Source organism: Micropterus salmoides, unplaced genomic scaffold (genome assembly GCF_014851395.1).
Source record: "Micropterus salmoides isolate LMB-PRFRI ecotype aquatic unplaced genomic scaffold, ASM1485139v1 Ms_hic_scaffold_2, whole genome shotgun sequence".
In the NCBI taxonomy this organism is placed as follows: domain Eukaryota; kingdom Metazoa; phylum Chordata; class Actinopteri; order Centrarchiformes; family Centrarchidae; genus Micropterus; species Micropterus salmoides.
This window is the reverse complement of record NW_024041150.1, coordinates 14,717,701-14,733,962: the sequence shown is the minus strand read 5'-3', so window position 1 is coordinate 14,733,962 and position 16,262 is coordinate 14,717,701. Positions and strand designations below refer to the sequence as shown.

The window sequence follows — 16,262 nt, the reverse complement described above, 5'->3', positions numbered from 1 at the left end:
TTATATACTGTTTGGTAAATACTATTCTACAAGTACAGTCCCAATATTTTTAAGCTTAATTATAACAGCAGAAATGGCGTGCAGCAATTGTAGATATTGGGAAATGACTTTATTTACCAGAACGTGTTGATAATGTCAGTCTGTAGGTAGGAGCTTGATTAATTGTGCCTTCGGGTCCAGACAGGTGAAGGATCCATCGACGGTGAACATTCTTGACTCGATTGCACCGCACTCACGGTTGAAGTTTGTTTTAAAATGGCGGCGGAAGCGTCGAGACAGGTATGACATGTCAACGATACCGGATAAACTTGGGAAATGTGCTTGTTCACGTAATTCCATAAACACCGGAGAAGTGTTTCCTATCCTGCAGAGTAGTGATGCTGTCAAAGCGGAAAACTGTCGCATTTTAAGTTGGTATGACTGCACTTGAGGAAGCTGTGGTAAAGTAAGTGAGTTGGCGTCAGCAGCCAGCCAGTGCACTGGGCGAGCAAGTCCGCTTCGAAATGTTTGTTTTACCAGCCGCCTGTATTTTTATTTTTTTTTATTATTATTATTATGTTGTGGTAAATTAATTTATATATCCCATAGGTTTGTCCCGATAAATGACCCCACGCTGGTGCCGTTTGTGTACACAAAGCTGCGTTGAGGAGGCACGGAGGTGATGGTGGTACAACAGTAGGCATAGCATCAGCATGGACCGCCCCGGCCGGCGACTACCTGCCACCCACCTGTAGCATCAACCCGCAGCATGGCGAACACGACCCACGGTACCCAGGACCGGAGAGACAGCCGCTGTGGTAGGTTATGATGTGCTGGCACGGGTCTGCTATTTATCACGATTAACACACGTAGCCCGCCACATACACTCATCCTGGTGCTGTTCATCCTGGTAACACTACAGGTTTAGCCAAACTGCATTAAAAATATTTTAAGTTAAATGCGCCATTGAATATTGTAAAAAATAAAATACTGTACACAGCTAATAAATCATGACATGTAGCATTTTGTGAATTGCTTAAAGTACAGTCTTCAATTCGGCATACATTTCATGTAACAAAGGTCACTTGCTCAGATACAATTTTAACTTTTGTCTACTAGGACTTGGTCACCACCGTACTGCGAGATGTAGGCTATTTGTAAGACGGTATCTAGGAAGTGGTTATGAAAATGTTATGGAAGGAAATGCAACAGATGAAAAGAGGCTCACATATTTGTAGATTTTTGATGTCATAGGTGTGTTATACACCCATGCATTCCAATCTTTAGAAGTGCCCCTTAGGCATTTGTATTGTTTTAAATGGGTGTGATTGATTACTCAAAGGAGTGTTTCAGTAAAGTAGACAATAACTGCAACCTTGGTGTTTATCATGACTTACAAAAACATACTTGCCTATGCAGGTGTGGCCTTACAGTTCATTGCTAATACATTTTAATGCTTAGTTATTAAAACTTATGACATAGCATTTTTATTTAAATTTAATACATTTAAAACAAGGATGACAGTTTTTCAGCAGTACATAATAATAATAATAATAATAATAATAATAATAATGAGGTTGTATAGATTCTTACATGTACTGGTGGTTGTAGATTATTTCCACAGTGGCACAGGAACAAACCTGTTGCTGTGTTTTGGGTCAAATTCTACCAGGCTCACATGACACCCTGTAGGTCAGGGTTTAGAGCTTGGGTAAGAACCTGGCTTTGTGTGTTTTTTTTAAAACAACCCGTTTTATTGTCTGACTTCAAAGTATTGATTTTACCTTTCTATTTTACCTACCTATTTAGTTTACCTGTCTTCATAAAAAGACATTTCTGTGTGTTTAGAGCCTTTACTGGCACTATTTCCTGTGAAAAACACGTACAGCTACAACAGCTCTGATTGTGTGCTGTCAGATGTATCAGAGTGTAATATAAGTATGCAAGCGGTGCCAGTTGCTCTGTCCACGAGAGTTCAATTAATGCAGCTGAGAGGTTAGACACGCTAGCTTTAGCTTAGCTTCCCAGCTGGTGTTACAGCATGATGTAGCGTTACTGTATGGAGTCATGTCAGTCTCAATATTAATGCACACAGAAGGATTCACAAATGTATTTTTGGATTAGTATATAAATGACTCTCCACAAAAATATATTTCAATGCACACAAAAAATATTTGTTTGTGTGTGTATATAAATGTAAAACAAATACACAAAAAATATGGGTTCACAAATGTATTTCTGATGAACACACACATATTTCTTGTTTTAAAGAAATTGAATATAAAAACCACAAACATAATGTATTAAAAAATAATTGCAATTTTCATCAAACACATTTGGATGTTGTTAAATTAATATACAATCTGTTGAGTATGCATTTACAAACTGCTTGTTATGTGTGAACTTCACGGAAATTGTGTGGGGGTGATTTGAGAGTCCCCTGCCATGGTTTAATTCGCAAGTGCATTTTATTTTCAACGGGGCCAATCAATCTGTAGCCAACCAGATGGCTCCTTCCGCTTAAGCCAGTCACGTAAGTGAAGATTTGAGCGTATCATTTAATGTGATCATGTACTGTTACATCAACCTGCAAGTCTACCTCAACATGGAGTCTGGCAGCTGCTCTCCAATAGTAAGTGATAACTTCAGTTGTGCATGATTAGATATATTTGAGTTATAAATGCTTCGTAAGTTAGTGATGTGGTATTTAGCCCTAGCTTTAACTAACAAGTTAGCTATAATGCTGATAGAGAACTTAGGATCTGCCATTAGGTGGCTAGCCAACTAACCTGGCAAGCAGTTGTAGCACTAACATATTTAATCATGCACAACAGGAGAGTTATAACCTTTGGATAACATCTACCACACTCTATGTTGAGGTTGAACTGCGGGTAGTTGCAACACCGTAGACAATAGCTACAGTAGATTCTGCATTCGGGCTTGTGAGATCCGTCTGTGCTGCTGCCAGCTTGCAGTTTGACCCATTAAAAGAGTAGAGAAGGTCAGACTTTTGTGACGCTTTTGGATTTCTAATGAAGGAGATGCCAACACTAAGAAACAGGCACGCATCATGTCACAGCTGAGAAGTTATTATATAATAATGTGCATTGTGTATATGTCTATGGATGTAACAACACGTGGAAGGAGCCTCTGATTGGCTACAGATAATTCCCTGTTGAAAAAAAAAAATTGTGAATCGAGCCATGGCAGGGCAGTCTCAAAACACCCACACACAAATGCAGTGTTCACCCATGACAAGCAGTTTGTATATTAATGTAACAATATCCTACTTCATTTTTGATGAAATGCTTTTATATGCATATTTGTGGATTCCTATTACATTTATTTAAAACAAGAAAGCGTGTGCATCAGAAAAACATTTGAGAATAAACTTTTATTTGTGGATTTATATACACAGCAATGTATTTTTTTTTGTATGCATGTAAAAACAGTTTTGTGGAGAGCCAATGTGACGGAGTACACATTACTTTGGTTGAGTATGCGCTCTGACTGCCATATCAACAAGCCTGGCTCAGTGGAATAGCGGTCAAAAGTTGCATGTTCAGTACCCGGGTTTATATCCAGGTAGGGTTACTGCGCTCGCCCTTTGCTACGGTTATTTATATACAAATCCTGAAATGTGTTTGTCTGTCCTTCTGTGTGCATTCATTAATATTGAAACTGATCTGACTCTGACTCATACTAATGGGGCCCTGTTCACATTACAGTACAGACTGACGTTAGAGCCTGGTTACTGTGGCATTCATTTTCACACACCCATTTTCCCAGAAGCCCTGATGAAAGTCAGAAGAAACATTTTGTGTGTGTGTATATCTTTGCTAGTTCTTTTTATTTATATAGAGTTCTGTAAAGGATTTAGGCAGGTGTGTATCAATTAACAAAGTACAAATTGAGTGAACAGAAGAAAATCAATAGCAAATCAATATTTGGTATGACCAACCTTTGCCTTCAGAACACCATTAATACTTCTAGGTACACTTACACAAAATCAGGGATTTTGTGGGCACATTGTCAGGTGTATGATCAAACATATAATATACCAAGCTAAGGCTGGACGATATGGTGTAATCGTGATAAAAAGTTTCATATCTTTCGATATCAATAATTATCACGATAAGTATCAAATCCTTGTTTCTTTTGAGTTTAAAGGCTGACTTTTGCTCCTGAGTGAAAGTTGAAGAAACCTGATGGTTAATCGTGGTTTAAACTCTTCTTTATGGTCATCACTTGAGGCCAAACAGTGGATCACTACACAGTTCTGAGGTAGAACATTCAAAACAATTATTATAAAATCTTTGTCAACAAATATGAATGAGTAAAATTAAGTAAAAACTTTTTTTCAGTCCTTTTTCCTTAACAAAATAAACATCTTTAAAAAAGTACGTTCTAATTTGTGTATCATTCAAGTGAATAAAATCAAACATTTATTGAACATTTGTTAGATTGTTAGTGAAAAAAATTATATCCTGTCCTATGCCAAGCTACAGAAACACAGGAACTGGCTGCAGAAAAGTGGCAGCGGGTGATCTGCACTGATGAGTCAAAATTTGAAATTGGTTTGATTTGGTCAGAATGAATAGTCTCCTCATTGCTGAGAAGCACAGGAAGATACTTATTCATTATTGCAATACCGTAAGGGAGGCCTTTGGCCCCAAATGTATTCTGCAGCATGACAACGACAAACATACCGGGAATGTCATTAAGAACTATTTTCAGCATGAAGAAAATTGAGGAGTCCTGGAAGTGAAAGACTGATGGAAAGCCTGGTCACACCATGTATTGCTTTTCTTCTGTTCACTCATGTTGCCATTGCAAATGGATAAATATAATTCATTAATAATAATAATCATTTATTAGGAAGGAAATTCTGGTCAGTAAAAAAAATGTATAAAAATCAAACTAATTGGAGGTTAAATTCTTTTGAAGGTGTGCCTGGAAGAACAATAGTGGAGAATGGCTGTGTAGTGAAAGACCTCCATGATCACACCAACCACCATTGCCATCAACACAGCGAGCCCGTCTTGCCCAGGTACAAGCCATCCTGCTCCTCTACCCCCATCTACTACAGCAGCCCCCAGAAAAGCTACTCAGACCTGAACCAGGACAACCACAGCTTGTCTTCCCAGGACTCAGGTATCCCAACTTTGGAGATCAACCATCCAGAGCCCATCCTCCATAGCCACCAACGTCTAGGTGACGGAGGCCTCATCCTGGACTCCAGTCACGACTCTCCTGCCACTTTACCTTTGGACGACGATCCTTCTGATGGCAACACCATCCGCAAATCTTCCACCTTCCCTCGCAGCGGGTACGACTCCATCCGCCTCTTCAGCCCCGCTCACAGATTAACCGCTACCACGGAGATAAGTTTTGGGGGCGGAGCCTTAAACCGCAGCGATGACATCTCTGTGTGCAGCGTGTCCAGCATGAGCACCGAGCTATCGGTCTCTAATGAAGACATCCTGGATTTCACCGTCACTTCTGACTCCAGCGCCATTGTTACCTTAGAGACCGATGACAGCGGCACCGCTCACTTCTCTGATGTGACGCTATCATCGTCACCAGGAAACCCCAGAGACTTATGGAGTCCTGTACGACAGCATCCAGGGTCAGGTGTCAAGCAACAGGAAGAGGATGGAAGGCAAAAGAAACTGGGACCTCTGGCGAGCTTATTCAACAGGTAAGTTCAGATATTGTTCAGAATATCAAAGGATAAGTTATATTTTTACAAGCAGTATTTAGAAAGGTTGATAAGCCTTTATCAAAAGAGAAATGCATGACTCCACACTCTTTATTCTGTCATGCTCATTCATTCTCTTCACATGGCTCCACAAATTGCAGGGGTTTGTCAACATAGGTGTCAATCATGTAAGAAAATTCATCTTTCTTTTTTCATAACCAAAAACCATTTCGGATATGACACTTCCATAGAGTCATACGCACACATTTACAAGGTGTAGAAATTAAACTTCAACACTATCTGCCGTTTCTTGATTTTTTTAAAAAAAATTTTACTGCAACCATTACTAATGCCCTTAGTTTAACTTAATAAGCAGTATATAAATATTTAATAAATGGTTTATAACTCACTACAATGTAGTTGTAGGCAGATTAGTAGTAGTAGTAGTATATCTTCACAGCTATAACTCTTCCTGTGGAGGTCTGGGTATGAATCACAATGTAGTAAAACTCAGTTGTAATAATAGAAAATATGTTATCATAGGACAAGTTGTAATTCTTGAAATACTGTACGTAAAATCCAAAGACATTCCTTTTACCTGCTTGCGACAAGCTTTTTATAGTTTGTTATAAACCATATATTAAATGTTTATATAGTGCTTATAAATGCTAAATGGTGGAAGTGTCTGAATCTGATGTTCATAGGAAGAACAGTCACATTTTTAAGAAGTTTCATAAAACAACTGTGACGTAACATCTGGGATCATTTGCGCGCTACAGTAACTGCTAGCTGCCACCCTCTGCTCACTACGTAGCGGACTATATAGTGAGCTCGCCATTTTGTAGTGCTGTCCGAATGTATAGTGAGAATTATTATACCCTATATAGTCCACTCAATGTATCCCAGAATACATTGTGAAAAGTAGTGTACCACCAATGGTCACTAACCAAGCCGTTTATACCATCATGCATTGCTCAGTCCACCAACCGATTGTCCGACAGCAATGACGTAATTAATGGCGCTGAGATAATGATCGTAATAGTGTCCAAAAGTGTTTTTATTTTGCGGGTGAGCTCACTATATAGTCCTCTGCAAACAACTCACTGGATAGGGAGTAGGGAGGAGTGAATGAGTGGTGATTTCGGACACAGCTTTAGTGTTCAGACAGAGGGTGAAAAGGGGTGCTGAAGCAGTGGACAGTATGAGAAATTGGATGCCTTTTCTGAACATTAAAGCATGTAAACATCTTCTAGCAGAAACCCTAAATACAAGTATGAACCTGAAAATGAGCACTCTACGGCACCTTTTTAAAAAAGTAAGTTCTGTAACAAGTTCCGTGATGCCATGAGTGGCCCAAATTAAAAAAGAATTGTAAGCAGCCTCAGAAAGACAATTATCCTTTCTCTACTTCCTCTCATTATGGGCTCTTTGTTGAAGGCCTTATTATAGCCTTGCAGAAGTGGCATTGCTCAAAGTTGCTTTACAAATCTTGCTTAGCCAACACATGTCTCTCCCACCACTCTTGCGTATTACAGCACTATAAAGTTTGCCTAAGTACTGATTGGCCCATAGCAACACTGCATCATTGTAGGTGGCCACCCTGCTGCTCTGTTAGCAAAGAGGATACTGTCAGGTTGTAAAGTCCTACTTCTCAGTTCTGTATGTGTATGGTTGGGGTGTGTAGTGTTCCTTCCTCTTAAACTGACACACAGTATATTGCAGACAAAGCAGCTGGGGGGGAACAGTATTTTATCTTTTAGATATTGATGCTGCTGTCTCCAATTACTTTTAGACCATTAGCCACCCATTGTGTCTACCAATAGGGCAAGAGCATACACACAAGGTTAAAATGCTGTAATGTATTTCCATTAATTCTCTGTAAGGTCTCGTCAATCTGATTATCAGTGGTTACGTCTACAAAGTTTTGGAGAAACCTTTTCAGAGAGCAGTGTTCCCCACATGTAGACTTTACTTTGGCGGGCTGCCATGGTATATTAACGGCCGCCAAAGCATATTTGGTGACCCATTTTAGCATTTCGCAGAGAAACAGAGAGAGATGTTATCTGGTATTACATTACAAGATGAGGACACAGTGGATATTTTACAAACATGGAGCAGGTAAAGCAACAGTGAACACATCAGTGCAGATGCCATCCGGGTGGTTTCGATCATTTGGATAGGCTACGTCATTAACAACAAGCCTCCTCCACATGCAAGCGCACCTGCTGCTGTCAAAACAGAAAGGTAGAAAAATCCAAAAGAACAGTTTTTGTCTCTTTGGCATCTTTATAAAACATACTGCTGATGGAGAAAGTCAGCAGACACATACAGGGAGAGAGAGAGAGAGAGACAAGGAGAGGCGAGGCAGGATGGTGTGTTTGCAGTAAGAGACCCGGTGCCTCACGTATAAAAGACTGCACAGCTTTCGTACTGAAAGATGGCGTACTCACAGAACTTAAAAAGTACGTATTCACAGAATTATCCACATGTATAAAACCGGCGTATGCCAGGTCCTGCACACCTTTCCTTTATACATCCCAATCAATGGGAAATTGAGCGCACATGCACGAGCCAATACCCCGCCTTGGCTCCTCCTGTAAACTACCGTGCAAATGACCATAAATACGCCATCGTCCCCTCCTGAGGTCCAAATAAGAACGGCCGATCCTGCTGCGAAACAGTGAAAAAGAGAAACTTCACTGAGTGCGAGATTGAGGTGCTGATTACTGAAGTGGAGGAGAGAAGAAATATTTTATTTGATGATTTGAACTCTTGGATCAGCAACAAACGCAACGACTGTGACGAGTGTCACAATGGCAGTCAGTGCAGCCCGCTCAGAGACTCATAATGACTGAAATAAAGAAAACATTGTCTGAAATAAAGTGGATGTCAAAAAGACGGGGAAAAGAGTTTTTTCTGAAACAGAAATCAAAGTGCTTGTGAGGTGGAAGTTTTAAAGCACATCGCTTGATCGTCAGTGGTGTCCCCCATCCTGGGATATCAAGTGAAGACAGGTGTTGACAGGTGAACACGTTTTTTATGTTGGTTTTGTTATGTTTGGCCTGCATCATGATTAGGACTGGTAATAAGGATGGAGTGTAGCGAGAGAGCTGTCACTGGCTTTATTTCCAGACATTTTTAATTTACACAGCTTTATGTGCAGGTGCTGAAGATGTGCAGGGTGAGTCGAGGTAAGAAGGGAGATCTGTTTGTGCACGTCTCAGTGCACTCTGTGCGCCTGCCAGCACAGTCTTGTTCACTGCAGCGATTTTAAACACGAAAACTAAACTGAAAACTAAATATGCACAGAGGAGATTATTAAAGACTACAGACGCTCTCTTCTGCAATTCTTTAATGGTATTTGATGTTATCTTGGATTTTTACGATGATGATAATGACATCTGTTAGCTGAGTTAAAGTCTGAAAAGGACTCAGTAGCTAAATTCACGTCTAATATATCATTATCCTGGCATTACGCTGGCAGTTCCACAACTGACCGTGAGTGCCCGTGGCATACACTCTCCTCTGAACTCCAGGGGGACTGAAATATTTACCAGACATTGATTTGAGATTTGACTCGCTAGCGTGAGCACAAATAACGCTGCTGGTTTGAATGTTTAAATGATAAAATGATAACGTGTGATATGAAGTAAAATGAAATATGTGAGAGGCATCCTTATCTTTTCCCCTCACATTCAATTTTATTTTGATGTTAAACAGCCACATACATGATCAAACTTTTATTGTATATCAAGGGACATAATTACGTTTTTCATATACACATTTTTATACATATACACAGTAACTGGAGTGGAAACGTTATTTTGAAACATTTGGTGAGTTTTGGAACTTTGGAGTTTACTGACAGAGACAGGCAAAAGTTTGCAGGTGGTCCGCACATTCGAAAGAAAGAAAGAGAAAAGCAAGGTGAGCAGATTCAAGTAGTGAGTAAACACTAAGATAAGTTGGAGAATGAAGCACCAATGGTCAAAGAAGAAATAACGCTGCCCCCAGTTACTCTGTCATTCTGTGGGAAACATAGTCAAGAGAGCCTTCTTCAAATAAGTGAGGCATTGCTAAACGTGAACAAGAAATCCAGCTGCTTTCAACGTTTGTACAAAGTCAAAAGTAGAAAAGACATTCGTATGAAACAGTGAGCACACCAAAAAGCAATGAGCCAGGAGAGCAGAGCAGCTAGCTACTAGTCGACCTAGTATCAAACTAGTGTAGTGATCGAATGCCAAAATTACCTGTCCTGCCACATTCAGAGTGTGTGTGTGTGTGTGGGAGTGAGGGAGGGAAAGAGCACCAGCTTATCCGGTGTTGTGCAGAGTTGTACGAACTCCTTGCAGGACATTTAAATCATTTATCACCACTGATGGAGCACACAAAGAATATTATATCGTTTTTAAACAGTTACTTGGAATAGACTCAACTATGTAAATTGTTAGTTGGCTCAATGTCAAAGAGTTTCAAACTGTATAATTAGCTCATCTCAATCAGCTGCGTGTCCGCCCTGAGCTCAGAGGATGCCATGGTGATGGTAAGTATATGTAACTCCTGGCTCAGACAGCCGATTTCATAGTTTAGCTAAAGTGCATCTATCATACTAGTATAACAGCCAGTACACAACTCTGCTGTGAAGAATGTTGGAGGACGCTGTACTAACGTGAACAAGGACTTTTTTTGTTTCCCGTCTGTGACCGCAAACACAATACTTTGAATATCTGCTTTGCTTAAATGCGCTACGGCTGACGGAACGAACTATCCTCTTTTAGCTTACACTTTTCTGTGATACTCAATGCAGGAGTATTTTGTATCAGACTGCAGCTAATGATTATTTTATTATAGATTCATCTGTGTCACAGATGATAATAATTAATGTGTCACATCTTAGTCAGTCATTAATGTCTGCCGTTCTTCCACAGTTTTTATGCTTTTGGCCTTTGAACAGAAAGAAGAATCTCTAAATACTGGTTGGTGAAAGTTAAGTTAGCTTAAATGTGCCGGCTGTTTTTAACATCTGCATACCCTGCTGTTAATAGAGTTCAGAGCCTTTAATGACACAAATTCACCTGAAATTTATAAAACAATATATTTGAATTTATAATCGGAAATCTGATTTAATAATCTCAGCCTAATCTTATCGCCAAAGGCTTGGCTAAGGTCGCTTTGGCTGCTTTTTTACACTGTTTGGAAGAATTGCTCACTTTCACTTTTCAAATGCCAATACTCTGTCATTATTGGGTAGGGTTAGACTTTGATACATTTTTGTTTTCATTAGTATTTTCTTTTACCTTTTTATTACTGAAAATACATGATAACTTATGACAGAAATGCAGTCATCAAAATTGGAAAATTTAAGTGCAGGGATCGGATTGAGTGCGGCGGATCTGGAGACAATCACTGGCCACAGCATCTCCACCACAACCTCCCCCATGAAACTGATTGGCAATCCGAGCACTCTGGACTTGAGTACCACACTCTGTGACTGGATATTTGACAAACACAGTTCAGATTGGTGGCCACACCTCCTCCACACTAGTGCTCAACACCGGAGCCCCCCCAGGGCTCCCGACATGGAGAGAACTATGTTGTGATGTTTGCGGACAACGCCACCATCATCAGCCGGATGAGACTTCATATCGGGAGGAAATCCACAATCTTTCTTAGTGGTGCACAGAGAAGTGAGTCAGCATCACAGAGAACCTGACATGGTCATGTCACATCTCCACGCTGGTGACGAAAGCCTCAGAAACTGCCGTATTTCTTAATGGAACTTAAGAAGTCTAAATTCCTGTGCAAAACTTTTGTCAGCCTTTACAGAGAAGCAATAGAAAACATCACCTCCTGCCGTGAACCGGAGGGCTCTGCAGCGGGTAAAAATCAGGAGATCATCATCCCTCCTCCCTCGTGTGGAGAAGTTACTCATTCCCTCAGTGCCCTTCAGACTTCTTGTCCTCACACACTTTCCTCCCCTCCCATTTCCCACGTCAGGCCTCTCATTGCCTGTTCCTCCCCTATCTCACTCTGCCTGAACATAGTGGCTGTGTGGGACTTTATTCCCTCTCTTAAACTCTCTAACCCTTAAACCATGGAAGCTATGGTCCTGGATCTTGCCTGAAGGAGAGCTTTAATTTCGTCAGGAGGTCTTGCTCTCCTTCATTTACGCTTTACTTTGACAACAACCTCCGCCTATTTCTGTGATTTATTTTTTTTTAATTTTTTTGAAGGGAAGCATTTTGATTCAGTGTTTCGTGGAGACCGATCAGGATGGCAGCCTCGTCGCTTCTTTTTTACATAGACAGGTAGGCTAACGCAAAATTGCACTAAATATACTCTGGTCTTAGTGAACTTTGTCTTTTCTTACTGGATTTAGTGTGTTCTGGTTGACTGTTATAAAAAGCTATGCCTTGCTGGCTGATTCATTTTATGATGCAGGAAAAACTGAATGTACTCTGCTTTCCCTGTTCTTGTACTAGCTTGTTTGGTATTTCCAAGCCAGGTGTCCTCATTGTAGGTTGAAGCATGTGAACTACCAGGACACCTTATTTGCAGACACAAGACTGAACCGAGGTGTTATGAGATCCTTATATTCCTGAGAGACTTGACCTCAAACCAGTGCAGTGCAAAGCCTCAGCTTGAATTTAACATAAACCAAGCACCTCTGCCAGTCCTGTAGGATTTTCTAGCCGTTCCTCTTGAGCACCCGACCATTCAGCTGTAATGTTGAGACGCATTTGGCCTGGACCTGCTTTGTGGACATTAGCTTAGTGGTGTGATAGGTCATGTAACTTAAAGGCATTAAAATGCTTATAGTGAATGATCTTAATTTTGGTGAGTGGAAGAAACCAAAAGGAACAGATCACCGCTCCGGATTTCCCAGCTTTCAGAAATAAAGTTAGATAAAATAACTTAAAGAACGATGATCAATAGATGATTATTTTGGCCAGTGGTATTGAACTTGTGTTAACAAGGGAAACTAAGTCAACAAACTTTAATATTTACCAGTGAGAAGTTTTGTTAAGTCAAACGAGGTTGTTGGTAAATATTATTATTATTAGGTATTATTAATTATCTTAAGCAGTTTACAATTTTGAGATGGTGAGTTTCGGCTGACCAGGGTTGACGTTGGAGCCCCCAGGGCTTGTTTTCGGCTTGTATTTGCTGTCGTTCCCGCATGCCGACTTTAGCACGTGTCGGCTCTCCCTCTTTCCATAAGGCTGATGACATTTTCCTTAGCTGTGATGGCAACGCACACATTCACATCTGCCAGAGGATGACTAAGTTTAGAGATCATTACAGTACTAACGGCGGTATCATGAGGACGCAAGGTGCTGCAGCAAACTGGAGCACTCTCCTTGAGTTGGACAGCAATTTAAGAGCGCTGACTGGGCCAGAGCCAGAGGCACAACAAACAGAACCCTCCTGTCAGTAATCAGCAGCACTGAAGATGAGGAAATCTTGAAGAGAAGAGAGAGAAATCTTCTATAAAAAGGTGGCAGGGTGTTTGGTACTCCACTCTCCCTCTATCCTCCCTACCCTCTCCTATCTTAATTATTTTCTTTGTTTCAATTTCTTCCTAAAGAACTGATAATGTGTGTTTACATAATGTGTGCTGTTTACATTCTTCTCAGACACAAATTCAAAAATGCACTACATAATGTTCTTGGTGTATATTTGTCTGTATATAGCCTATTGTGTTATCTAATTTTATATGTTACCATGTTTTAATACACATTACAGAATTTGGATGTTGCGTATCATTGTGCATTGCGTTTTTTTTTACTGGCTGTAATTATAGGATGCATCATTGTACCCTTTACTATAAAGCTAAATGGCCCTCTCTTTATGCAAGAAGGTACACTCACTGGCTGTGTTTCATCTATAAGGCACTTCTTGGACTAGCTCCTACCTATTTGAGTATCTTTTTAACAAGTACTCACGGCCATTATGGATTACGTTCAAAGGAATGCCTACACTTGTTGTTCCCCCCCCGTGTCCGAACAGAGTTGGGTAAAAAAGCCTTCATGTTTGCTGCACCTTCTGCTTGGAACCTTCTTCAGAACTCGTTGAAATTGACTGCCTTTAGTCCTTATAGACATTGAGTTTCAACTCACATTGGTCAGTGTTGCTGTTCATAAAGTTGTATTCTGCCTTATTCAACACAGGGGCTTGTGTTATATACACTGCTCAAGAAAATAAAGGGAACACTAAAATAACACATCCTAGATCTGAATGGATGAAATAATCTCATTAAACACTGCTTTCTTTACATAGTTGAATGTGCTGACAACAAAATCACACAAATTATCAATGGAAATCAAATTTATCAACCCATGGAGGTCTGGATTTGGAGTCACACTCAAAATCAAAGTGGAAAACCACACTACAAGCCGATCCAACTTTGTAATGTCCTTAAAACAAGTCAAAATGAGGCTCAGTAGTGTGTGTGGCCTCCACGTGCCTGTATGACCTCCCTACAATGCCTGGGCATGATCCTGATGAGGTGGCGGATGGTCTCCTGAGGGATCTCCTCCCAGACCTGGACTAAAGCATCTGTGGTCTAGCATTGTCTTGCATTAGGAGGAACCCAGGGCCAACCGCACCAGCATATGGTCTCACAAGGGGTCTGAGGATCTCATCTCGGTACCTAATGTCAGGCTACCTCTGGCGAGCACATGGAGGGCTGTGCGGCCCCCCAAAGAAATGCACCACACCATTACTGACCCACCAAACCGGTCATGGAGGATGTTGCGGGCAGCAGAACGTTCTCCACAGCGTCTCCAGACTCTATCACGTCTGTCATGTGCTCAGTGTGAACCTGCTTTCATCTGTGAAGAGCACAGGGCGCCAGTGGCAAATTTGCCAATCTTGGTGTTCTCTGGCAAATGCCAAACGTCCTGCACGGTGTTGGGCTGTAAGCACAACCCCCACCTGTGGACATTGGGCCCTCATAGCACCATCATGGAGTCTGTTTCTAGCCGTTTGAGCAGACACATGCACATTTGTGGCCTGCTGGAGGTCATTTTGCAGGGCTCTGGCAGTGCTCCACCTTGCACAAAGGCGGAGGTAACCATGCTGCTGGGTTGTTGCCCTCCTACGGCCTCCTCCACGTCTCCTGATGTACTGGCCTGTCTCCTGGTAGCGCCTCCATGCTCTGGACACTACGCTGACAGACACAGCAAACCTTCTTGCCACAGCTCGCATTGATGTGCCATCCTGGATGAGCTGCACTACCTGAGCCACTTGTGTGGGTTGTAGACTCCGTCTCATGCTACCACTAGAGTGAAAGCACCGCCAGCATTCAAAAGTGACCAAAACCTCAGCCAGGAAGCATAGGAACTGAGAAGTGGTCTGTGGTCACCGCCTGCAGAACCACTCCTTTATTGGGGGTGTCTTGCTAATTGCCTATAATTTCCACCTGTTGTCTATTCCGTTTGCACAACAGCATGTGAAATTGATTGTCAATCAGTGTTGCTTCCTAAGTGGACAGTTTGATTTCACAGGAGTGTGATTGACTTGGAGTTACATTGTGTTGTTTAAGTGTTCCCTTTATTTTTTTGAGCAGTGTATGTATGTGTACTTGATGTCTTTTATATGTTGGAAACTGTTCTTTATGTTCTTTTATGCTGCGTCTTGGCCAGATCTCTCTTGCAAAAGAGATTTTAATCTCAATGAGACTCATCTGGTTAAATAAAGGTAAAATAAAAAAACATTTAATTAGGCTATCTTTTAAGTTCTGTGTATGAAGCATGAAGGAACTACAAACTCATTTTGTAATACAACCTTGTGTTGTATAAGGTTAACCAACCTTGTATATTGTGATGAATGAAGGATTGAATTAATGAAGCCGTGTCCCAAATTACCAAACATCCTGTTAGTTCAGTCTTTATTGTTCTTTATCAGCAGCAGCATAACAAGATACACATTCTTCTTATTGTCATTTAAACATATCATATTAGTTAATCTATTTTGATTCTGCATAGCAAAGTCATTTCTTTGGAGTCCAGATCATGGGATATTGGTACAGTGGAAGTTTTAGTTTACCAAGTTAGAGAGGGTCGTAAAGTAATAAACAGGCTTAGGTTCACCCCCCACTGCCACTCAACATTCCTTTGTTCACCTTCGTGAGTGTTTGCAGGCCTGTTGTAAATCGAGAATTGACTTAAAGTCAGGTGTTGCTTTGTAAAGGTGGCCCTCTGCACTGGATCTATGCAGCATTGTTTTATGGTGGCTCACAGGGTTACTCAAGTTCACCGCTCCCCATAGTTCAGATCTTGGATACATTTTATTGTTTTCTCCTCAGCTTAGCTCTGCATTGCAGATGGATGATATGAGGTTTTTATTAAAAGTCAAAAAGAATCCATTTGTTAACAAATTGTGACGTTGTTATTGTACAGTTCATCAGTAAATCATTGGTTGAGTTTGAATGTTCATTATTGATCTTGGAAATGGTAGTTTGATTAAAAACAACTCTTTGCACAGGGTTCAGGTTTTAGTTTAGTTTATCTTTAGAAATTTCCAGAACTTTCAACCTTGTTTCAAGGTCTTGTTTCAAGGTCTTCTTCAGAGGAGTCAG

The 16,262-nt window shown here is 40.8% G+C and overlaps 1 protein-coding gene across 2 annotated transcripts in view; it reads left to right on the top strand.

The window, feature by feature from the left end:
- Positions 1–163: 163 nt before the first annotated feature.
- The window catches only part of tbc1d14 (TBC1 domain family, member 14), a 45,235-nt gene continuing 29,136 nt past the window's right edge, over positions 164–16,262 (top strand). Inside the window, exons 1-3 of one of the 2 annotated variants that reach the window (XM_038730847.1) lie at positions 164–279; positions 589–797; positions 4,927–5,680. In XM_038730847.1, coding sequence (XP_038586775.1) covers positions 749–797; positions 4,927–5,680 — 803 coding nt within the window. In that variant the 5' untranslated portion in view covers positions 164–279; positions 589–748. Of the gene's footprint in view, positions 280–588; positions 798–4,926; positions 5,681–11,720; positions 11,989–16,262 lie in introns of those variants that run through there. The other variant, XM_038730849.1, reaches the window with a different exon arrangement.